A 17,385-nucleotide genomic window follows, 5' to 3' on the forward strand; every position below is an offset into this window, starting at 1 on the left:
CTGCCACCAATCTGTGCCCTCTCTCTGAAATTCTGGGCCCTCTTCTGTGGAAATGCATGGAATGGGTTCATTATTCAGACTATAGAAATCACAATGTCATCACCTTGCCCGCTTGCTTCAGCTTCTCGGATCAGTGTCGTTCTGCCACTCAGCAGCAACCTTTCCACAGGTCGACTGTGCCATGCTGAAAACACTTTTCCCCTCATAGCCAATCTGGATCAAGAGGGCACACTATCAAATAAGGTGGAAGTGAGGAGGACTGTCTTCTCTTGGAGGGTTTGGAGTGTTTGGAATACTTGTCTCCAAAGTGCAGTGGAGGGTGAGTCTTTGAACATATTCAGAGCTGTGTTAGATGGAATTTTGATTGACAAGAGAGTCAACGTTATGAGGGACAGGTAGGAAAATTAAAGAGTTAAGGCCACCTTAAATCAGTCATAACTTTTTTTGTCATGCATTTGGGGAGTTATTGTGTTGTGGCATGGTCCTTTTAGGAGGATAGTCATGTGATCGCTCTGTGACATGATCTGGGCCTCCGCAGATTGCCAGCAGTTGGGTTTTGAACGCTATCATGTGAACATCTATTAAATGAACCTACCTGCTGCTTCGCATAGAGTCATAGAGGCTTTTAGCATGAAAACAGGTCCTTTGGCCCAATTTGTCCATGTTGCCCAGTTTTTAACCACTAAATTAATCCCAATTGTCCACATTTGTCCCATGTTCTTCCATACCCATCTTAGCCATGTAACTGTCAAATGCTTTTTTAAAAGGCATAATTGTACCTGCCCCTACTACTGCTTCTACCAGCTCATTCCAGACACCACCTTCTGTGTGCAAAAAATTGTCCCTCTGGACCATTTTGTGTTTCTCCCCTTTCACCTTAAACCTATCTATACCTTCTAGTTTTAGACTCTGCTACCTTTGAGAAAAGATGTTGACTATATACCTTATCAATGCCTAAAACCCTTTTGTGCCTTCTCAATAGTAACAGCGTGCCTTCAGCCTCAGATATTATTGACCACTGAAGTAGGATCAAGGGGCTGAATGGTCTACTGCTGCTCCTATTTTTGCTGTTCTTAATGTTGTCAGTCACCCTGATCCTGTGAAGAGGTTTTTTGATCTGCTTTTGGTAATGGATCCAGGTTCTCTGGACAGCTGCTGACTGCCTCCACTACTTTCTCATTTTATTCATTGAGAAAGTCTCTTCCCATCAGTCTTTAGTAAGAGGACTTCCTGCCTTGCTCAGCAGCCTGGAGGAGGAGATTGTCAATGAACTGTAGGCCACCTGGATTCTTAGATCTGCCAAGGCTAAAGTAGGTTCCACTGAGTTTAGTGTCTGTCCCAATGAGCTGCAGTGGGTTCAAAGGGACAGCTGTGTGTGACACCGTTTGCTGGAGGGCGCATTTCAGAACTGGGGGAGGTGGGGGTTTGTCCAAGGAATTTGAAGGGTGTTTCTGTAGCAACTTACTGTTCAATGATCATTTATGGTAGTGCAACTGTGTCAACAGTCATGAAGTCAATAGCCTAAGAAAAATATTTGGTACTGGGAACCTTTAAGCAAGCTACACCAGGGTCTTAGAAGCACCATGGTGTGGAGGTAGAGACCAAAGTGAGGATGTTCATGGGAGGCAGGGAGGCCTTGTTCAGAGGACTTTCTGTTCTGCTAAAGCAAGGAGGCAGGGTGATGGCATGGAAACAGCACCTTAGCTGGTACTGATGAGGCAACCCAGTCTCCCTCCACCCAAGTCTGAAACTCTGAAATAAACTTTGTAGACTTCTATGTGAGTGCAACATGATTCCCAGGCCTCTTTCCTAATAATTTCATGAAGCACATTATCTAAAATTTTACAAACAAAGACAAAGGTACATTTTTTACCAATATACAATACTAATGAGAAATTATCACTTGTGAGACCTTATTGTTGGAGAAGTCAGGTGTGGTGACAGACTGGTTCCAGACAGTCTCATTCTGCCTGGCATGGACTCCAAGTGTGCGTGACATACTGTCCACCGTGACAGCACTGCGCAGGTCTGAAACACAGTAAAAAGTCTGACAACACCAGGTTTTAGTCCAACCGATGTATTTGATAGTAAACTCACAAGCTTTCGAGGGGACTCCCTCTTCGTCAGGTGAATGGAGAGTTCTGGCCTCGGACAGAGCATATAAAGCACAGACAGTTTAGAGATTACTGATTAGAATGCAAATCTTTACACCTAACCTGCTGTTCAAGTCCTAAAGTGGTTGACAATGTGTGTGGAAGGAGCACTTATCACAGGTTAAAGAGATGTGTATTGTCTCCAGACAGTACAGTGAGTGAGGTTTTGCAAACCCAGGCAAGTCATGGGGGTTACAGATAGTGCGACATGAACCCAAGATCCCTGTTGAAACCGTCCTCATGTGTGCGGAACTTGGCTATCAGTCTCTGCTTAGTGACTCTGCGCTGTCGTGTGTCGTGAAGGCCGCCTTGGAGAACGCTTACCCGAAGGTCAGAGGCTGAATGCCCGTGACCACTGAAGTGTTCGCCAACAGGAAGGGAACAGTCTTGCCTGCTGGTTGTCGAGCGATGTTCATTCATCCGTTGTCGTAGCGTCTGCATGGTCTCCCCAATGTACCATGCTTCGGGACATCCTTTCTTGCAATGTATCAGGTAGACAATGTTGGCCGAGTTGCAAGAGTATTTACCGTGTACCTGGTGGATGGTATTTTCACGTGTGATGATGGTATCCGTGTCAATGATCCGGCATGTCTTGCAGAAGTTGCTGTGGCAGGGTTGTGTGGTGTTGTGGTCACTGTTCTCCTGAAGACTGGGTAGTTTGCTGCGAACAATGGTCTGTTTGAGGTTGTGTTGTTGTCTGAAGGCAAGAAGTGGGGGTGTGGGGATGGCCCTGGCGAGATGTTCGTCTTCATCAATGATATGTTGAAGACTCCGGAGAAGATGTCGTAGCTTCTCCGCTCCAGGGAAGTACTGGACGACGAAGGGTACTCTGTCCATTGTGTCCCATGCCCCGGCACCACAGTAGAAAACAGCACTACCGTAGGGAGGTCTATTGTCAACTTGTCGGACTACACACTTCAATCAGATGAAATCGAAGTTCTCAGCCAAGGGCTCAATTTCTGCCCCAACACCAAAATGGACCCCATCAGTCTCGCAGCAGACACAGAGGAATTCATCAGGCGAATGAGGCTGCGGGAGTTTTTCCACAGACCCCAAGAGGCCAACAGCGAACACAATGAGACAGCCGATGAACCAGAACAGCCGACAGAGAGATCCGCAGTGCAACAATCTAAGAGGAAGGAATCCAACTGGAGTCCCCCGGAAGGCCGCTGCCCTCGACTGGACTTGTATGCCCAAACCATCAGGAAGTACATTAACACCAGATTCATCAGCCGCACTCACAAGACAGCCCCGAACATCACCCAAGCACAACGCAACGCCATCCACGCTCTCAAGACCAACCGCAACATTGTCATCAAACCAGCAGACAAAGGAGGGGCCATTGTCATACTGAACAGAACGGATTACTGTAAAGAAGTGTACCGACAACTAAACAATGAGGAACACGACAGACAGTTACCCACAGATCCGACCAAAGAACACACTCGTCAACTCAACAATCTGATCAAGACCTTTGATCCGGACCTTCAGAGCACCCTCCGTGCTCTCATTCCACGTACTCCCCGCGCTGGAGATCTCTACTGCCTCCCAAAGATACACAAGGCATACACACCTGGCCGTCCCATCGTATCGGGCAATGGGACTCTGTGTGAGAACCTCTCCGGCTACGTCGAGGGCATCCTGAAACCCATTGTACAAAGAACCCCCAGCTTTTGTCGCGACACTACGGACTTCCTACAGAAACTCAGCACACATGGAGCAGCTGAACCAGGGACACTCCTCGTCACAATGGATGTCTCGGCGCTCTACACCAACATCCCCCACAACGATGGCATTGCTGCGACTGCCTCAGTACTCAATGCTGACAATGAGGGAGGCGAGTCAAATGGTTCCCTGGTGGAAAGAGGGAGAGATGGGTCAAAGGCTTTCTGGTGGAGAGGTTAGGGAGTTGAGTCAGATGGCTCGCGGTGGGGGGAGGGAGGCTGGTCAGATGGCTCTCTGGTGGAGGGGGAGAGAGTGGGTCAGATGGGTCTCTGTCGTGGGTGGAGGGAGGGGTCAGGTGGCTGTCTGGTGGGGGTGAAGGAGGCAGGTCAGATAAGTCACTGAGGGAGGAGGGAGGTGGGTCAGATGGCTCTCTGTGGGGAGAGGGAGGTGCGCTAGATGGCTCTCTGGTGTGGGGGAAGGAATGGGTCAAGTGGTTCTCTGGTGGTGGGGGGAGGGTGTTAAGGCAGGGGAGGTTTGTTGCTACTCTGTGAGTGATCGGTGGAGGGGAAGGAGGCGTCTGCTGCCACCCTGCGTCCGATTGGTGGAGGGGAAGGTGGGCAATCAGTCTGAGTAGTGGGGTGAGTGGAGTGGGGGGGATAAGGGCATCAGTAATGTTGTGGGGATGGGACAATGTCTAAGGAGACCAGGGGGAGGCATTATCCGACCCAAGAGCAATGTGGCAAGCGAATGTTTTTCTACTTTTTCGAACTGTGCATGCACAGTTGAACGCTGTCATCACTGCTGTAGGGTTTTGGGTGTGACAAGTACCACAGGCTTCTGCACCACAATTCAGAATCGCTGATTTTTTTTTCAGACAGAGTCTGTATGGGGGCGTCGGAGAACGAGACTAAAAGTCGGATCTGTAACACTCCCAGATTCAAGTTCGCCCAGCGCTTAAAATCAAAATGGTAAAATTGGGCCCTGTATGTCTGCTTTATCGTATTTTTAAATGATGGAAAATGCCACCAAAATTTTATATTTGCTTATTGCCAGCTCCTAGGTTCAATTTTCATTTTCTTCAGCCTGTCTGAATTTCACCACTGGGATCTGAACTTGGCTGGGTCTGGCTTGTAATTTTGTTTCAACCACTTTCAGTTTCCCTAGCAACCTAAAATTTACCTTTTACTTTCAGATTTAGATTTAAATTAAGTTCTAATTTCCCATGAAGACTGGTGATTCAATTTCCCTTTAATTTGATTCTAAGATAAAAAATACAAGCTTTTATACCATGGCTTCCATCAAACTCTTTCTCCCCACCCTCCCCTCACCTTTGGAAAAAAAGATTTACCGTAGTGAATTTTTTTCCAGAAGCTTCAAAGTACAGTAAATTCCTAACATCATAAACATTTTAAAAATGACTTATTACAAATTGTATAGGTAACGTGGTAAGACAAGCAAATTAACAATTAGTAGGAACAGTAGCTTCAATTAGAATTTAGCAGGATCCAAACATCATAGAATTATCATCGCTCTGGGTATTCCTTTGTGCACATATATTCTCTTCAAACTTTGAAGGAGGATTCAATTCTCCAGATACCTGACATTTCCATTTATGTTTGTATTTCAGTTTTCCTAGAGACCTGAATGTTCATAATGCTTTCAATTAGAGTCTGATCCAAAAAATACAAGCTTTGTAACTGTGGATTCTACCACGCACTGAATCTGGAGTGCAAGTTCAGATCATAGACTTTGAGACTCATACCAATGACTTCTGATCCAGAGGTGAGAGTATTGTCACTGAACAAAAAGCAGTTCTGACTGGTTTTTGGAGAGTAAAGAATCTGTATTCAGTGTCCTAGGGGTTGGTAACTGGAGAATTCAGGTGATTGACAAAAGTCAACAGGAGGAAACATTTAGTTTTGCAATGAGTTGTTGCGATCTGGAATGCAGTGCCTGAAGCAGTTCATGAAGATGGAAACAGATTCACTAACAGACTAAATAAAATGGATAGGTACTTCAGGTTAAAACATTACAGGGCTATGGGGTAAGAGCAAGGGGAATTGTATTAATTGCCCACCTCCACCACAGCTAGAAAGAGCAGGATGAGCTGAACATCCTGCTAATAGAAACATAGAAACTAGAAGCAAAAAAAGGCCATTCAACCATTTGAACCTGCTCTGTCATTCATTTTGATCATGGCTTAACATCAAATTCAATATCATGATCCCACCCTTCCCCCTATATCCCTAGAGCTAGATCTAATTTCTTCTTGAAATCAGACAATATTTCGGCCTCAACTACATTCTGTGGCATTTTGTGCTGTAAAATTCTATGACTTTAAACAAGGAATAAAATACAAAGTTATACACAGAAAATCTGGACCTTCAGATACTGCTTTCCGATGTCTTCCAAACAGTAATACATTTCATCTAATTATTTAAGTTACACACTTAAAATATGTTATAATATTATAAAGTACGTTATTTCAAAGGAAGGAGATTTCAAAACTCTGAGTAACAGGTGCCCTTAAACAAGGATCACAGTATGTTGGTACACAGATGCAGCAAGTGATTAGGAAGGCAAATGGAATGTCAGGGTCCATTGCAATGAAAATCAAAAATGAAAGTAGGAAAGTTATGCTGCAGTTGTACAGGACATTTGTGAAATCACATCTGGAGCACTGTATATAGTTTTGGTCTCTATACTCAAAAAGTGATCTTCTTATAAAATAAATAGTTCAGAGAAGTTTCACTGGACAGATCGTTGGGGAGAAGGTGTAATCTAATGAGAAAATATTGAACAGATTGACCCATTGAGGTTTAGAAGAGCGTTGGTCTGATTGAAACATATTATGCTATGGGCTTTGACTGAGTGGGATGCTGTGAGGATGTTTCCCGTTGTGCATGATTCTACAACCAAGGACACAATTTAAAAATTAGTGGTCTCCCATTAAGACTGAACTAAGGAGCATGCTTTTATTCTCTCAGATAGTCATTCGTCTGCAGAATTCACATTTCCTGCATGACACCAGGGACCACACTTTGGATGTTTTGAAGTTGTGAAAGACACTAACTTAATGGCAAGCTTTTTTTCATTTTATTTAACTATCAAACAGAGATTGTCATTATGACTCAGCAAAGTTTTCAGCAACTGCACTGCTTCTAATTCTGTGCACACCGATACAGAAAAGAGCTCGGACTTGCAGAAAGAGTGTGGCCAGAACCATACACAGGCAAGCTGCTCCTCATTGTGAGCACAGTAAAAAGTCTGACAACACCAGGTTTTAGTCCAACCTATTTATTTGATAATATACTCACTAGCTTTCGGGTTAGCCCCTTCGTCAGGTGAATGGAGAGTTCTGGCCTCAGACAGAGCATATGAAGCACAGACAGTTTAGAGATTACTGATTAAAATGCGAATCCTTACACCTAACCTGCTGTTTGTGAGCTCAGAGCACCACCTGCTGGTCTGAGCCACACACGACAACACAGCTCCTTGTCGGGGAACTGAAAACAAAGGTCAAAAGCAAAATAGGTCCAAGTTCCAAGTGGAGATGGTCCTGATGCAGAACTTCCATCTGGAATCTCTGCCTACGTTTTGCCAACATTTTCAGTTTGTACATTTCCAGCAGTCCTGATTCTCTCATGTCCTTTGCAGTGTAACTTGATACGAAGGATTCCAGAAACTTTCCTCACCATGTGAAATGTTAATCAAATAGCACACACACACACACACACACAAGCAGCTTTGGAGAGCATTCAATAAGGTTGGGTGGTGGGGGCAGGGGGAGGGGGATGGGGGGGGTTGGAGTTTTTACCTTTACGATTGTGCCCCTGCACAAAACAGAGAGATGAAATAAAGAAAAGTGATGTTTAATTTGAGCAGGACAGGCCACCAGGAAAATAGAGTGGTAAATCCACCTCACTGAGCGGTTTTCAACACCCTTACTGTTATCTCCATTGACTTGGTGTCCCATTTGTTTCTGATTACAGCTCTGTGTAATTATATCAAACACAAAGGAAAAAAAGCTAAATATTCTACTCTTGCAATTCAAAGAAATGGTCAGCAAAAGTCACTGACAAATTCTTGGATTTAGCCATTCTGCCTCTTCAAGAAGAACGCAAAATGACTTAAAATGACATGTTTAAAATAAGCAGCAATACGTGACATTGAAAAACAGGTGAATGTATTGGATTTGACCTAGTGTCAAAAACCATGCTGACAGCTCAAGACTTGCCTGGGAGGGGAATTGACAAATTGGAAAGGTCCCCTCATAAATGACTAATTGGTGACAGGTGACTGAGAGATGAATTGGACAGTGTAGGTGTAACTGAGGGAAGTATGGACTGGGACTGTAGGAAGAGCAGAAGGCTGCTTGGTGTTGGGGTCTCAGGGTAGTTGATTGGATCTGAGTGGAACTGCAGAGATTCTGCATTGAGCATGTGTGGAGTAGGATTTCTCGGAATAACTGAAGTGGAAATGAATTGGGATTAAAGAGTGCTCTGCTGAGACCTAGAGTGGGATTCTAACTGTGAAAAGCATGAGGAGGGAGGAATTTGAGGACTAACTTGTCAGACTACCTGATATACAAACTGACTTGGTTGGAATAAACAAAGAACAAAGAACAACCCAGCATGGGAAACAGGCCCTTCGGCCCAACGAGCCCGCGCCGTCTCATCACCCTACACCTATTCTACCCTGCGTGTCGACGAATGGAACCCCTAACTTAGCCAGATTCAGGGGAGAATAGTGCCAATTTGGTAAAACCAATCAGCCAAAGAGCACATCTTTGGGGTGTGGGAGGAAACCGGAGCGCCCGGAGGAAACCCACGCAACCACAGGGAGAATGCACAAACTCCCACAGACACAGGCCCAAATCCATGTATCTGCACAGCTAGCAGTACTAGTCACCGAGCTGTTGCGGCGCCCGTCTACCGGTCCAGGATCAAGCACACACACCGACACGAAGTACTAGGCCACTCCCGGAACCTCCAAGAGCAGCCCACGCACGACCCACCGTGTGCATGCCCCTCGTTTGACAACGAGGTGGACCTCCACCTGCAGAATAAAAAGACAAAAACGTTAATCACAAGTCTGCTTTTCCGGTGTCTCCCGAGGTTCTAACCTTATTTAATAGCCCCTACCATAACCCTCCATCCTCATTTCACTCATGTGTCTATCTAACTGAACCTTAAACGAGTCCAACGTTCCTGCCTCCACCACCCTACTCGGTAGCGCGTTCCATACCCCCACAACTCTCTGCGTAAAGAACCTTCCTCTCATATCCAAATTATACCTCTCCCCCCTCACCCTTAAATCATGTCCTCTCGTATTTGTACCCAATCTAGGGAGCAGTCTCTCACTATTGACCCTGTCTATTCCCTTCAGTATCTTATATACCTCTATCATGTCCCCCCTCAATCTCCGTCTTTCCAAGGAGAACAGTCCCAGTTTCTCCAATCTTTCCTCGTAACCCAGCCCCTCCATGCCAGGCAACATCCTGGTAAACCTCCTCTGCACCCTTTCCAGAGACTCCACGTCCTTCCGGTAGTAAGGTGACCAGAACTGGACGCAGTACTCCAAATGCGGTCGAACCAACGTTCTATACAACTGAAGCATTAGACGGCAGCTTTTAAACTCTATACCCCTTCCTATAAAGGCTAGCATTCCATAAGCCTTCCTAACAACCTTCTCCGCTTGTGTCACAACCTTCATGGATTTGTGAACCTGCACTCCCAGGTCCCTCTGTATTTCTATACTCCTAATCTGTCTACCTTTAATCACATAGCTCCTCTCAACATTATTCCTTCCAAAATGCAGGTAAAGATGCCCAAAAGAACACTAGTAAACCTGTTGGATTTTGAACATAATCCTGTAGTTTCATAGTCACTATCAGTCACCTCTGCAATAATAATTTAGTCACACAACCTGATGCAGCCAGCATACATGTGAAGATTGCAACTGTACGTGGTACCTCATGTTTGTATGAAATGGGACAGTAAAACTATTCAATTCACTTTATTGTCTGCATAGAAATTTACTTCAGGCGCATTGCTTGTTCATTCAAAATTACATCAAAATAAATAATATCAAAAAGAAAAATGATTCCATCACAGAGATCAAACTTGAATTAAAATGTATTAAAAAATTTTCAGTGCATTAAAATCATGAATTAGTGAGCCTCATCATGATTATATCAATTTAGCAACTGTCTGTGAAAAGTTCTTATGAGTTGAGGAAGTGATTTGTCCTGCTTCTGAGAGATTGTAGCCTCTTTCCTGATCACATCCAACAGTAACACTGAGACAGGGGGAGATTCTCATTGTTCATGATGTTCTTTACTTTTGTCAAAATTCTTGGACAGAGTAGGTATGTCAGGAAAGAAATATTCTTCCTGCCTGTTTCAATAATCTCTGTACCCTTAAAGAGCCTACTTTTCTAAGACAACATTTCCAGGAGAGATACCCAAAAACATACACATTCAACTGCAGCCATATAGATTATTGGATCCACTATAATGCGATTATATTCTGAGGTAGTATAATCATGTTTTGGCTACCATATCTGGAGAACAGCTGTAGCATGGCTACACGATGGCACAATGGTTCGCACTGCTGCTTCATAGCACCAGGGACCTGGGTTTGATTCCTGGTTTGAGTCACTGTGTGGGGTTTGAACATTCTCCCTGTGGCTGTGTGGGTTTCCTCCAGATGCTTTGGTTTCCTCCCACATTCCAAAGATATGCAGGTTAGGTTGATTGGCCATGTTAAATTGCTACTTAGTGTCAGGGGGATTACCAGGTAAATACGTGGGGTAATGGGGAAAGTGGCTGGGTAGGACTATGGTCAGTGCAGACTCAATGGGCTAAATGGCCTCCTTCTGCACTGTAGGAATTCTATGAATTCCAAGGTGCAGAAGGAACTAAGTGCTCTTGTTGCATAAGTCACAAAATGTTCATATGCAGGTGCAGCATGTAATCAACAATCTTACCCTACATTATGAGGGGAATTAAACATAAAAATAAGAATGTTATGCTTCAGTTACATGGGGCATTGGTGAGACCACTGCTGAAATCTTGCTGCCTTTTACGCCAGTGGGATATTACACTCCCATTGGTGGCGCACACCCGCCATGGGTTTCCCAATGATGAGCAGTGTGTTCGATGGGAAACCCCACTGACAACGGTGGGACCATAAAATCCCGCTGCCAATGAGTGGCATATTGCTTCCTACCACCACAAAACAAGCCATGAAAGGGGAGGAAAATTCTGCCCAATATTTCAAATACGTGCAATTTGGTCTCCTTATTTAAGGATGTAAATGCATTGGAGGATGTTCTGGAATGAATGGGATGCCCCATGAGGATAGGTTGGACAGACTGGGCTTGTTTCTACTGGAGACCAGAAGTGTGAGGGGTGACTTGGGGGTTGAAGTATTTAAGATCCCGAACAGTCTTGACAATTCGATGTTGAAATGATGCTTCCTCTTGTGGGTAATTCTAGAATAGAGGGAGACTGTTTTAAAATTAGGGGTCACCCTTTTAGGATAAAGATCAGGAGAATTTGTTTTTCTCAGAGTGTTGTGCGACTTCGAAGGATTGGAGATGGAGCCATTGAATATTTTTAAGGTGGAGGCAGAAAGATTTGTATTAGGCAAGCATATCAATGATTATCAGGGATAAATGGGAATGTGGAATTAGTAACACAAACAGGTCAACCATGATCTCATCACTTTGCAGATTAAGCTTGAGGGACCAAATGGCCTACTCCTACTCCTATTTTGTATGTTTATATGTACACAGTTCCCCCAGCTCAACTCATAGTCTACTTTAATACCTAGATACTTGTAGTTAGGAACTTGTTCACTGTCCACATCATTAATTTTTATTGCCACCATATCATTAGCTTATTTTCCCTAAAAGATGGCACAGTGGTGAGCACTGCTGCCTCACAACGTCAGGAATTAGGGTTCAATTCTAGCCTTGAGTGCCTGTATGTTAAGTTTATACATTCTCCCTATATTTGCATGGGTTTCCTCTGGGGGCTTCAGTTTCCTCCCGCAGTCCGAAGATGTGTAGATTAGGTGGATGCCCCTTAGTAAGATGAGGAGGTTAGGTGAATTGGCCATGGTAAATGTGTGGGGTTACAGGGGTAGGGTAGGGGACTTCCTCAGTGGGATGCTCTTTTGGAGATTTGATGGGCCAAATAGTTTCTTTCTTCATTGCAGCGATTCTATGGTTCTAACTCCTTATGAACCTTTGTACCAAGTTCCTGTAGATTGCTTCATTTTTCCAGATGAGACTCACAAATATCATATCATCAGTATAAATCAGCACTGCTTTGTCATCTGTCTCTGGTCAACAGCACAGAGGATAAAAAGTAAAGGTGGGACATGCAACCTTGTACCTGTTCACATGGGCTGTCTTTGGCTAAATCCCAGAGACTGACTCCCAATGAATCCTGTTAGGAGGGAAATCATTAATCCAAAGTGGGAGAGGAGGGTTTACATGAAGGTCATTCAATTTCTCAAAAAGCATGATAGTTGCAGGATATCAAAAACTGAAATCAATGAAGCTAGCAAAAATATTTTATCCAATCTATCAGTGTGATATTGGATCAGCTGGACCCAGGTCAGACCAGTATCACCCACTGATTTTATGAAGTTGATAGACAAGGTGTAGCTGATTGCTAAGTGAAACACAAGATTCTTAAAGGCACTTTGACACAATTTTACCATTTTGATTCTAAGTGCTGGGCAGACTTGAAAGTGGGAGTGTTTCAGATCTGACTTTTAGACCTGTTCTGAGATGCCCCCATACGCACTCTGCCTGCAAAAATATCAGTGATTCCAAATCGCGCTGCAGAAGCCTGTGGGTGAGGTTTAACTCTCCCAAAAGCTTGCAGCTCCGATCAGCGCCTCCAACTGCACACGCGCAGAAAAGAATGATAGGATGTGACTCCCAGCCACATCGCTTCTGGGCCAGCTGCCTTCCTCTGGCTCTCACAGAGAAATTACCCCACCCCCCCACAACATTACTGACCCCATTATGCACCCACCCTCTCCGCCACCCAGACTGATCATGGGCCCCTCCCATCCCATCCCCCCACCAATCTCAGGCAGAGTGGCATTGGACCCTCCATTCCTCTCCCCCATTGATCTCAGGCAGAGTGGCAGCAGACACCCCCGTCCTCCCCACCCCCTCTGATCTCAAGCAGTGTGCCGTCAGACTCATCTTCCACCACCACCGACCCCCACCCCCCATCAATCGTGAGCAGAGCGCTGTCGGACACTCGGCATTTACCTCCTCACTAACTGGAGCACCTGAATCGGACTTATGTGAACCATGTCTGATTTGTGCCGATTCTGGATGGGTGAACAGTGGTAAAGGGGGGTGGGGGGGGGAGGAAAGTGTCAGTAAGGTTGGATGTGCAGCCCAAATGCACGTAAATACATTTAAATGGCCATTGCGCCCATTTCGGGCACAGTCCCGATTGCGGCCATTTTTAGGCCATAGCAAAGGATCACGCTACTCGCTTCATGCCCGAATTTACCAAGTTTTCGTGCCCAAAAACGGGTGCAACATGACTGTAAAATCAGGCCCAAACACATGTAAGATAGATGTAAGAGCAGCTGGTCAGTAATTAGCAGGTTCCTGAACTGAACACTTCATAGCAACCACAACAATGCTGGCTGATTTCCAAACAGTGACAAACTGTAGGTCATATGTTGAGTGGGACTCTAATGTAACTGAGAGGCTCAGAGCCAGAGTGGAGCAAGATTGTAATATCTGAGGAAAGTGTGCAGTGGGAATGTAGAAGAATTCCTGAGGATTGAGGAATTGGACTTTGGGAGCTATTGAAAGGGGTGTGAAGTGGCACCGTAGGCAAACCTGAGTAGAGTGTGGATTTGCATAGTGGGAGTTACTCGATTGGAATTAAGGGTGATGTGGAGGAGGACAGAGGTGTGGGCATCAGGAGCAGGAGAATTTTTGGGAACGGCAGAGCAGGATGGATAACAAAGTGTTTGGAGTTGGACAGTGGCAGTATTGAGGAGAATATGAGTGGAACAGAAGGAGTGCATAAAGAATGAGTGGAGTGGAATTGGAGAAGGAACATGTTTCATGCTACGACCCCAACGGCGGAGACCAATGAAAGAACAGAACTTTCAACACAACCTGACGCTTTTAAAAACAATCAAAACCAAACTCAGTCTAAATTAACAGGAAAATTGCTATCCATGGAGACTGTGAAATTAATTACAGTGTAAATTATACTTTAAAGACCGATTTACCAAAGGGCAGTCCCAAGGATTTATGAAGTCACCTTTCAGCATAAATAATATTAATCTCAGTCACAGAACCTCATAAAGCTTTGCTCTCTGCAAGCAGAGTGTTCGTTTTTAAAGGTGACAGAACTAAGGCAACTGGTCAGAATACTCATCAATCATGATCCAATTGAAAAGGGAAACAGCCTCCAAGGGATGAACGGCCTATTCTAATGCTCATTTTCAATTTAACAAAATCATACAGATTCAGATCAAAGTTTGATATCAGGAAAACACAGGGTGATGGAATTCCTGCCTCTTCCAACTTGCTGACACAGTCATTCCTGATCTTTTCCAGTTCTTCCTCTTCATTCATTTTCCTCCGATGCGTTTTCATCAATCTGAGATCATTATCGATTTTAGATTGAACAAAATAGAATTTCTTCCCCAGTCGTTTAATCTCTTTGGCAAGTTTTTCATCATTTTCTCTGAATCGACAGTGTGAAATAATGATGAAGAAATTGTATCTTTCAAATTTCATTTCTCTGAGATATTTATCCGCTGGGAATTTTGTCGTTCCAATTCCTGGCAGGTCCCAGAAACGAACATTCGGCAGGTTGGAATGTTTGTATCCGATTGGCTCCGTTGTCGTTTCTGTAGTTCCAGTTTCAGCTGCTCCCTCATCACCATTCTGAAGTCCCCTCAGTGCATTGATAAAGGTGGATTTCCCTGCACCTGATTCTCCTGTCACTGCGATGTTAAGCTCTGTATTATCCAGATCATCTAACTTCTTCTGTATCAGTGGATTAATCACCCGACCCTTTCCATCATTAGATTTGAGCTCTTCCAGACCAGAATAAGAAGACGGAACCAGCTGCTGACTGAAAGAAACCATTTTATAATATGTTTTGCAATGGATTAAAAGAAAGAATTACAATTAAGTAGCACGTTGGACTAGATTTTACCGAGAGTGATTGACCTAAGTCATGAGGAATGGGTTTGAATTTATGGGGCATTGGCATCAGTATTGGGGTAGGTGGGACCTGTTCGGTCGAGATGGGGTGGGTCTGAACCGTGCTGGGACCAGAGTCCTGGCAAATTGTGTAAAGAGGACTGTAGACAGGGCTTTAAACTAATTGTTGGGGGGGGAGGGTGCGAGGGTAGGTGACATTACGAGGCCTAAAGTTAAGGAGAGGGTACAGGTAAGGGTGGAGGCCGAGGATGTCCCAATAATAAAGGGAGTAGGGGGCGTGAGTATGAATAGGGTCCAGGGGAAGGCTGGGATGAAGGCACTTTATCTGAATGCATGAAGCATTCGGAATAAAGTGGATGAGCTGGTGGCACAGATCGACACAAATGGATATGATCTGGTGGCCATTACAGAGACGTGGCTGCAAGGTGACAGGGACTGGGAGCTGAATGTTCAGGGGTATCAAGTGTTTAGGAAGGATAGGCGGGAGGAAAAAGTGGGGGGCGTAGCTCTGCTGATTAAGGATAGCATCAGGGTGGTAGCAAGGGATGATATTGGAGCCAAAGAGCAGAAAGTGGAATCGTTGTGGGTGGAGATTAGGAACAGAAAAGGGAGGAAGACGCTGGTGGGTGTCGTCTATAAACAAACAAAGAACAAAGAACAACACAGCACGGGAAACAGGCCCTTCGGCCCAACGAGCCCGCGCCGCCGTCCCACTGTCTCAGTGACCTATTCATGATTTTAGTCTACGCCTAATGTGCGAGGATCAGGGAGGTCCAATTTGGGACAATTTAGTACCCAATCAATCAGCCTAAAAGCACATCTTTGGGGATGTGGGAGGAAACCGGAGCACCCGGAGGAAACCCACGCAACCACAGGGAGAACGTGCAAACTCCCACAGACACAGGCCCAAATCCATGTGTCCGCACAGTAACAGAGATAGTCTCTGAGCTGTCATGTTGCCCTTGAGATGGTCCAGTTTAAGCACACTAACGACAAGAAGCAATAGGCAACTCCCGAAGCAACGTCCAAGAGCAGCCCACTACAACCTGCCGCATGCATGCCCCTTGCTGGACTTAAATGCCTGTGGAGACAAAAAAATTCATTATTAAACAGGCAAAGACTAACATCCCTGAGGCAAAACGTATTCCCAAGCCTACAATGTTTAGTAAGGCCTACTATATCCCCCTATATGTAGCCCGCTCATGTGGCTGTCTAAGTGACTCTTAAACAACCCTAGCGTGCCTGCTTCCACCACCTTACTCGGCAGTGCATTCCACACCCCCACTACCCTTTGCGTGAAAAACTGCCCTCTAATATTTGTCTTATACCTAGCCCCCCTCACCCTAAGCCCGTGACCCCTCGTTCTATCCATTTCTAATAGCGGAAAAAGCTTACCACCATTTACTCTATCTATCCCCTTCATAATCTTATAAACCTCTATTAGATCCCCCCTCAGCCGACGTCTCTCAAGGGAAAACAGCCCAAGTTCATTCAATCTTTCCTCGTAAGACAGCCCTTCCATACCAGGCAACATCCTGGTAAATCTCCTCTGCACTCTCTCCAGGATCTCTACATCCTTCCGGTAGTACGGCGACCAGAACTGGACGCAGTACTCCAAGTGAGGCCTAACCAACGTTCTATACAACTGCAACATCAGACTCCTACTCTTATATTCTATACCTCTTCCTATGAAGGCGAACATACCATACGCTTTCCTCATCACATTCTGCACCTGCACCGACACCTTCAGGGACTTGTGCACTTGCACCCCCAGGTCTCTCTGCGTATCTATACTCCGGATAGTTCTACCTTTTATCGTATAACTCCCCTCCACATTATTCCGGCCAAAGTGCATCACCTCGCATTTCTCCGGATTAAATTCCATTTGCCATCTATCTGCCCAATCTACCAGCCTGTCTATGTCCTGTTGCATTGCCAGGCACTGCTCCTCAGTACCCGCCAATCCAACCATCTTAGTGTCATCAGCAAATTTGCTGATCACACCACCTACCCCCTCTTCCAAGTCATTAATATATACCACAAATAGAAGAGGTCCTAGTACCGAGCCCTGCGGCACACCACTGGTGACAGACCTCCAATTGGAAAAGGAGCCTTCCACTACTACTCGCTGTCTCCTCCTCCCAAGCCAGTTCTCCACCCATCTACATACCTGGCCTTGTATCCCATGAGCCTTCACCTTTTCTATCAGCCTACCATGAGGGACCTTGTCAAACGCCTTACTGAAATCCATATAGACGACATCAACGGCTTGTCCTTCGTCAACCGTTTTTGTCACCTCTTCAAAAAATTCCACTAGATTCGTAAGGCACGA

General features: G+C 45.1%; 1 protein-coding gene across 1 annotated transcript; it reads right to left on the minus strand.

The window, feature by feature from the left end:
• Positions 1 to 14,255: 14,255 nt before the first annotated feature.
• LOC145342444 (T-cell-specific guanine nucleotide triphosphate-binding protein 2-like) lies at positions 14,256 to 14,975 on the minus strand. The gene has a single exon (XM_080188005.1). It carries the CDS (start codon positions 14,973 to 14,975, stop codon positions 14,256 to 14,258), a length of 720 nt encoding a protein of 239 aa, XP_080044131.1.
• Positions 14,976 to 17,385: the final 2,410 nt, after the last annotated feature.

Source organism: Carcharhinus amblyrhynchos, chromosome 4 (genome assembly GCF_965287045.1).
Source record: "Carcharhinus amblyrhynchos chromosome 4, sCarAmb.v2.hapA, whole genome shotgun sequence".
Lineage (NCBI taxonomy): Eukaryota > Metazoa > Chordata > Chondrichthyes > Carcharhiniformes > Carcharhinidae > Carcharhinus > Carcharhinus amblyrhynchos.

Bases quoted from the DNA above. Each gene is read 5' to 3' on its own strand.
- LOC145342444 (XM_080188005.1), bottom strand. From the start codon at position 14,975: ATGGTTTCTTTCAGTCAGCAGCTGGTTCCGTCTTCTTATTCTGGTCTG.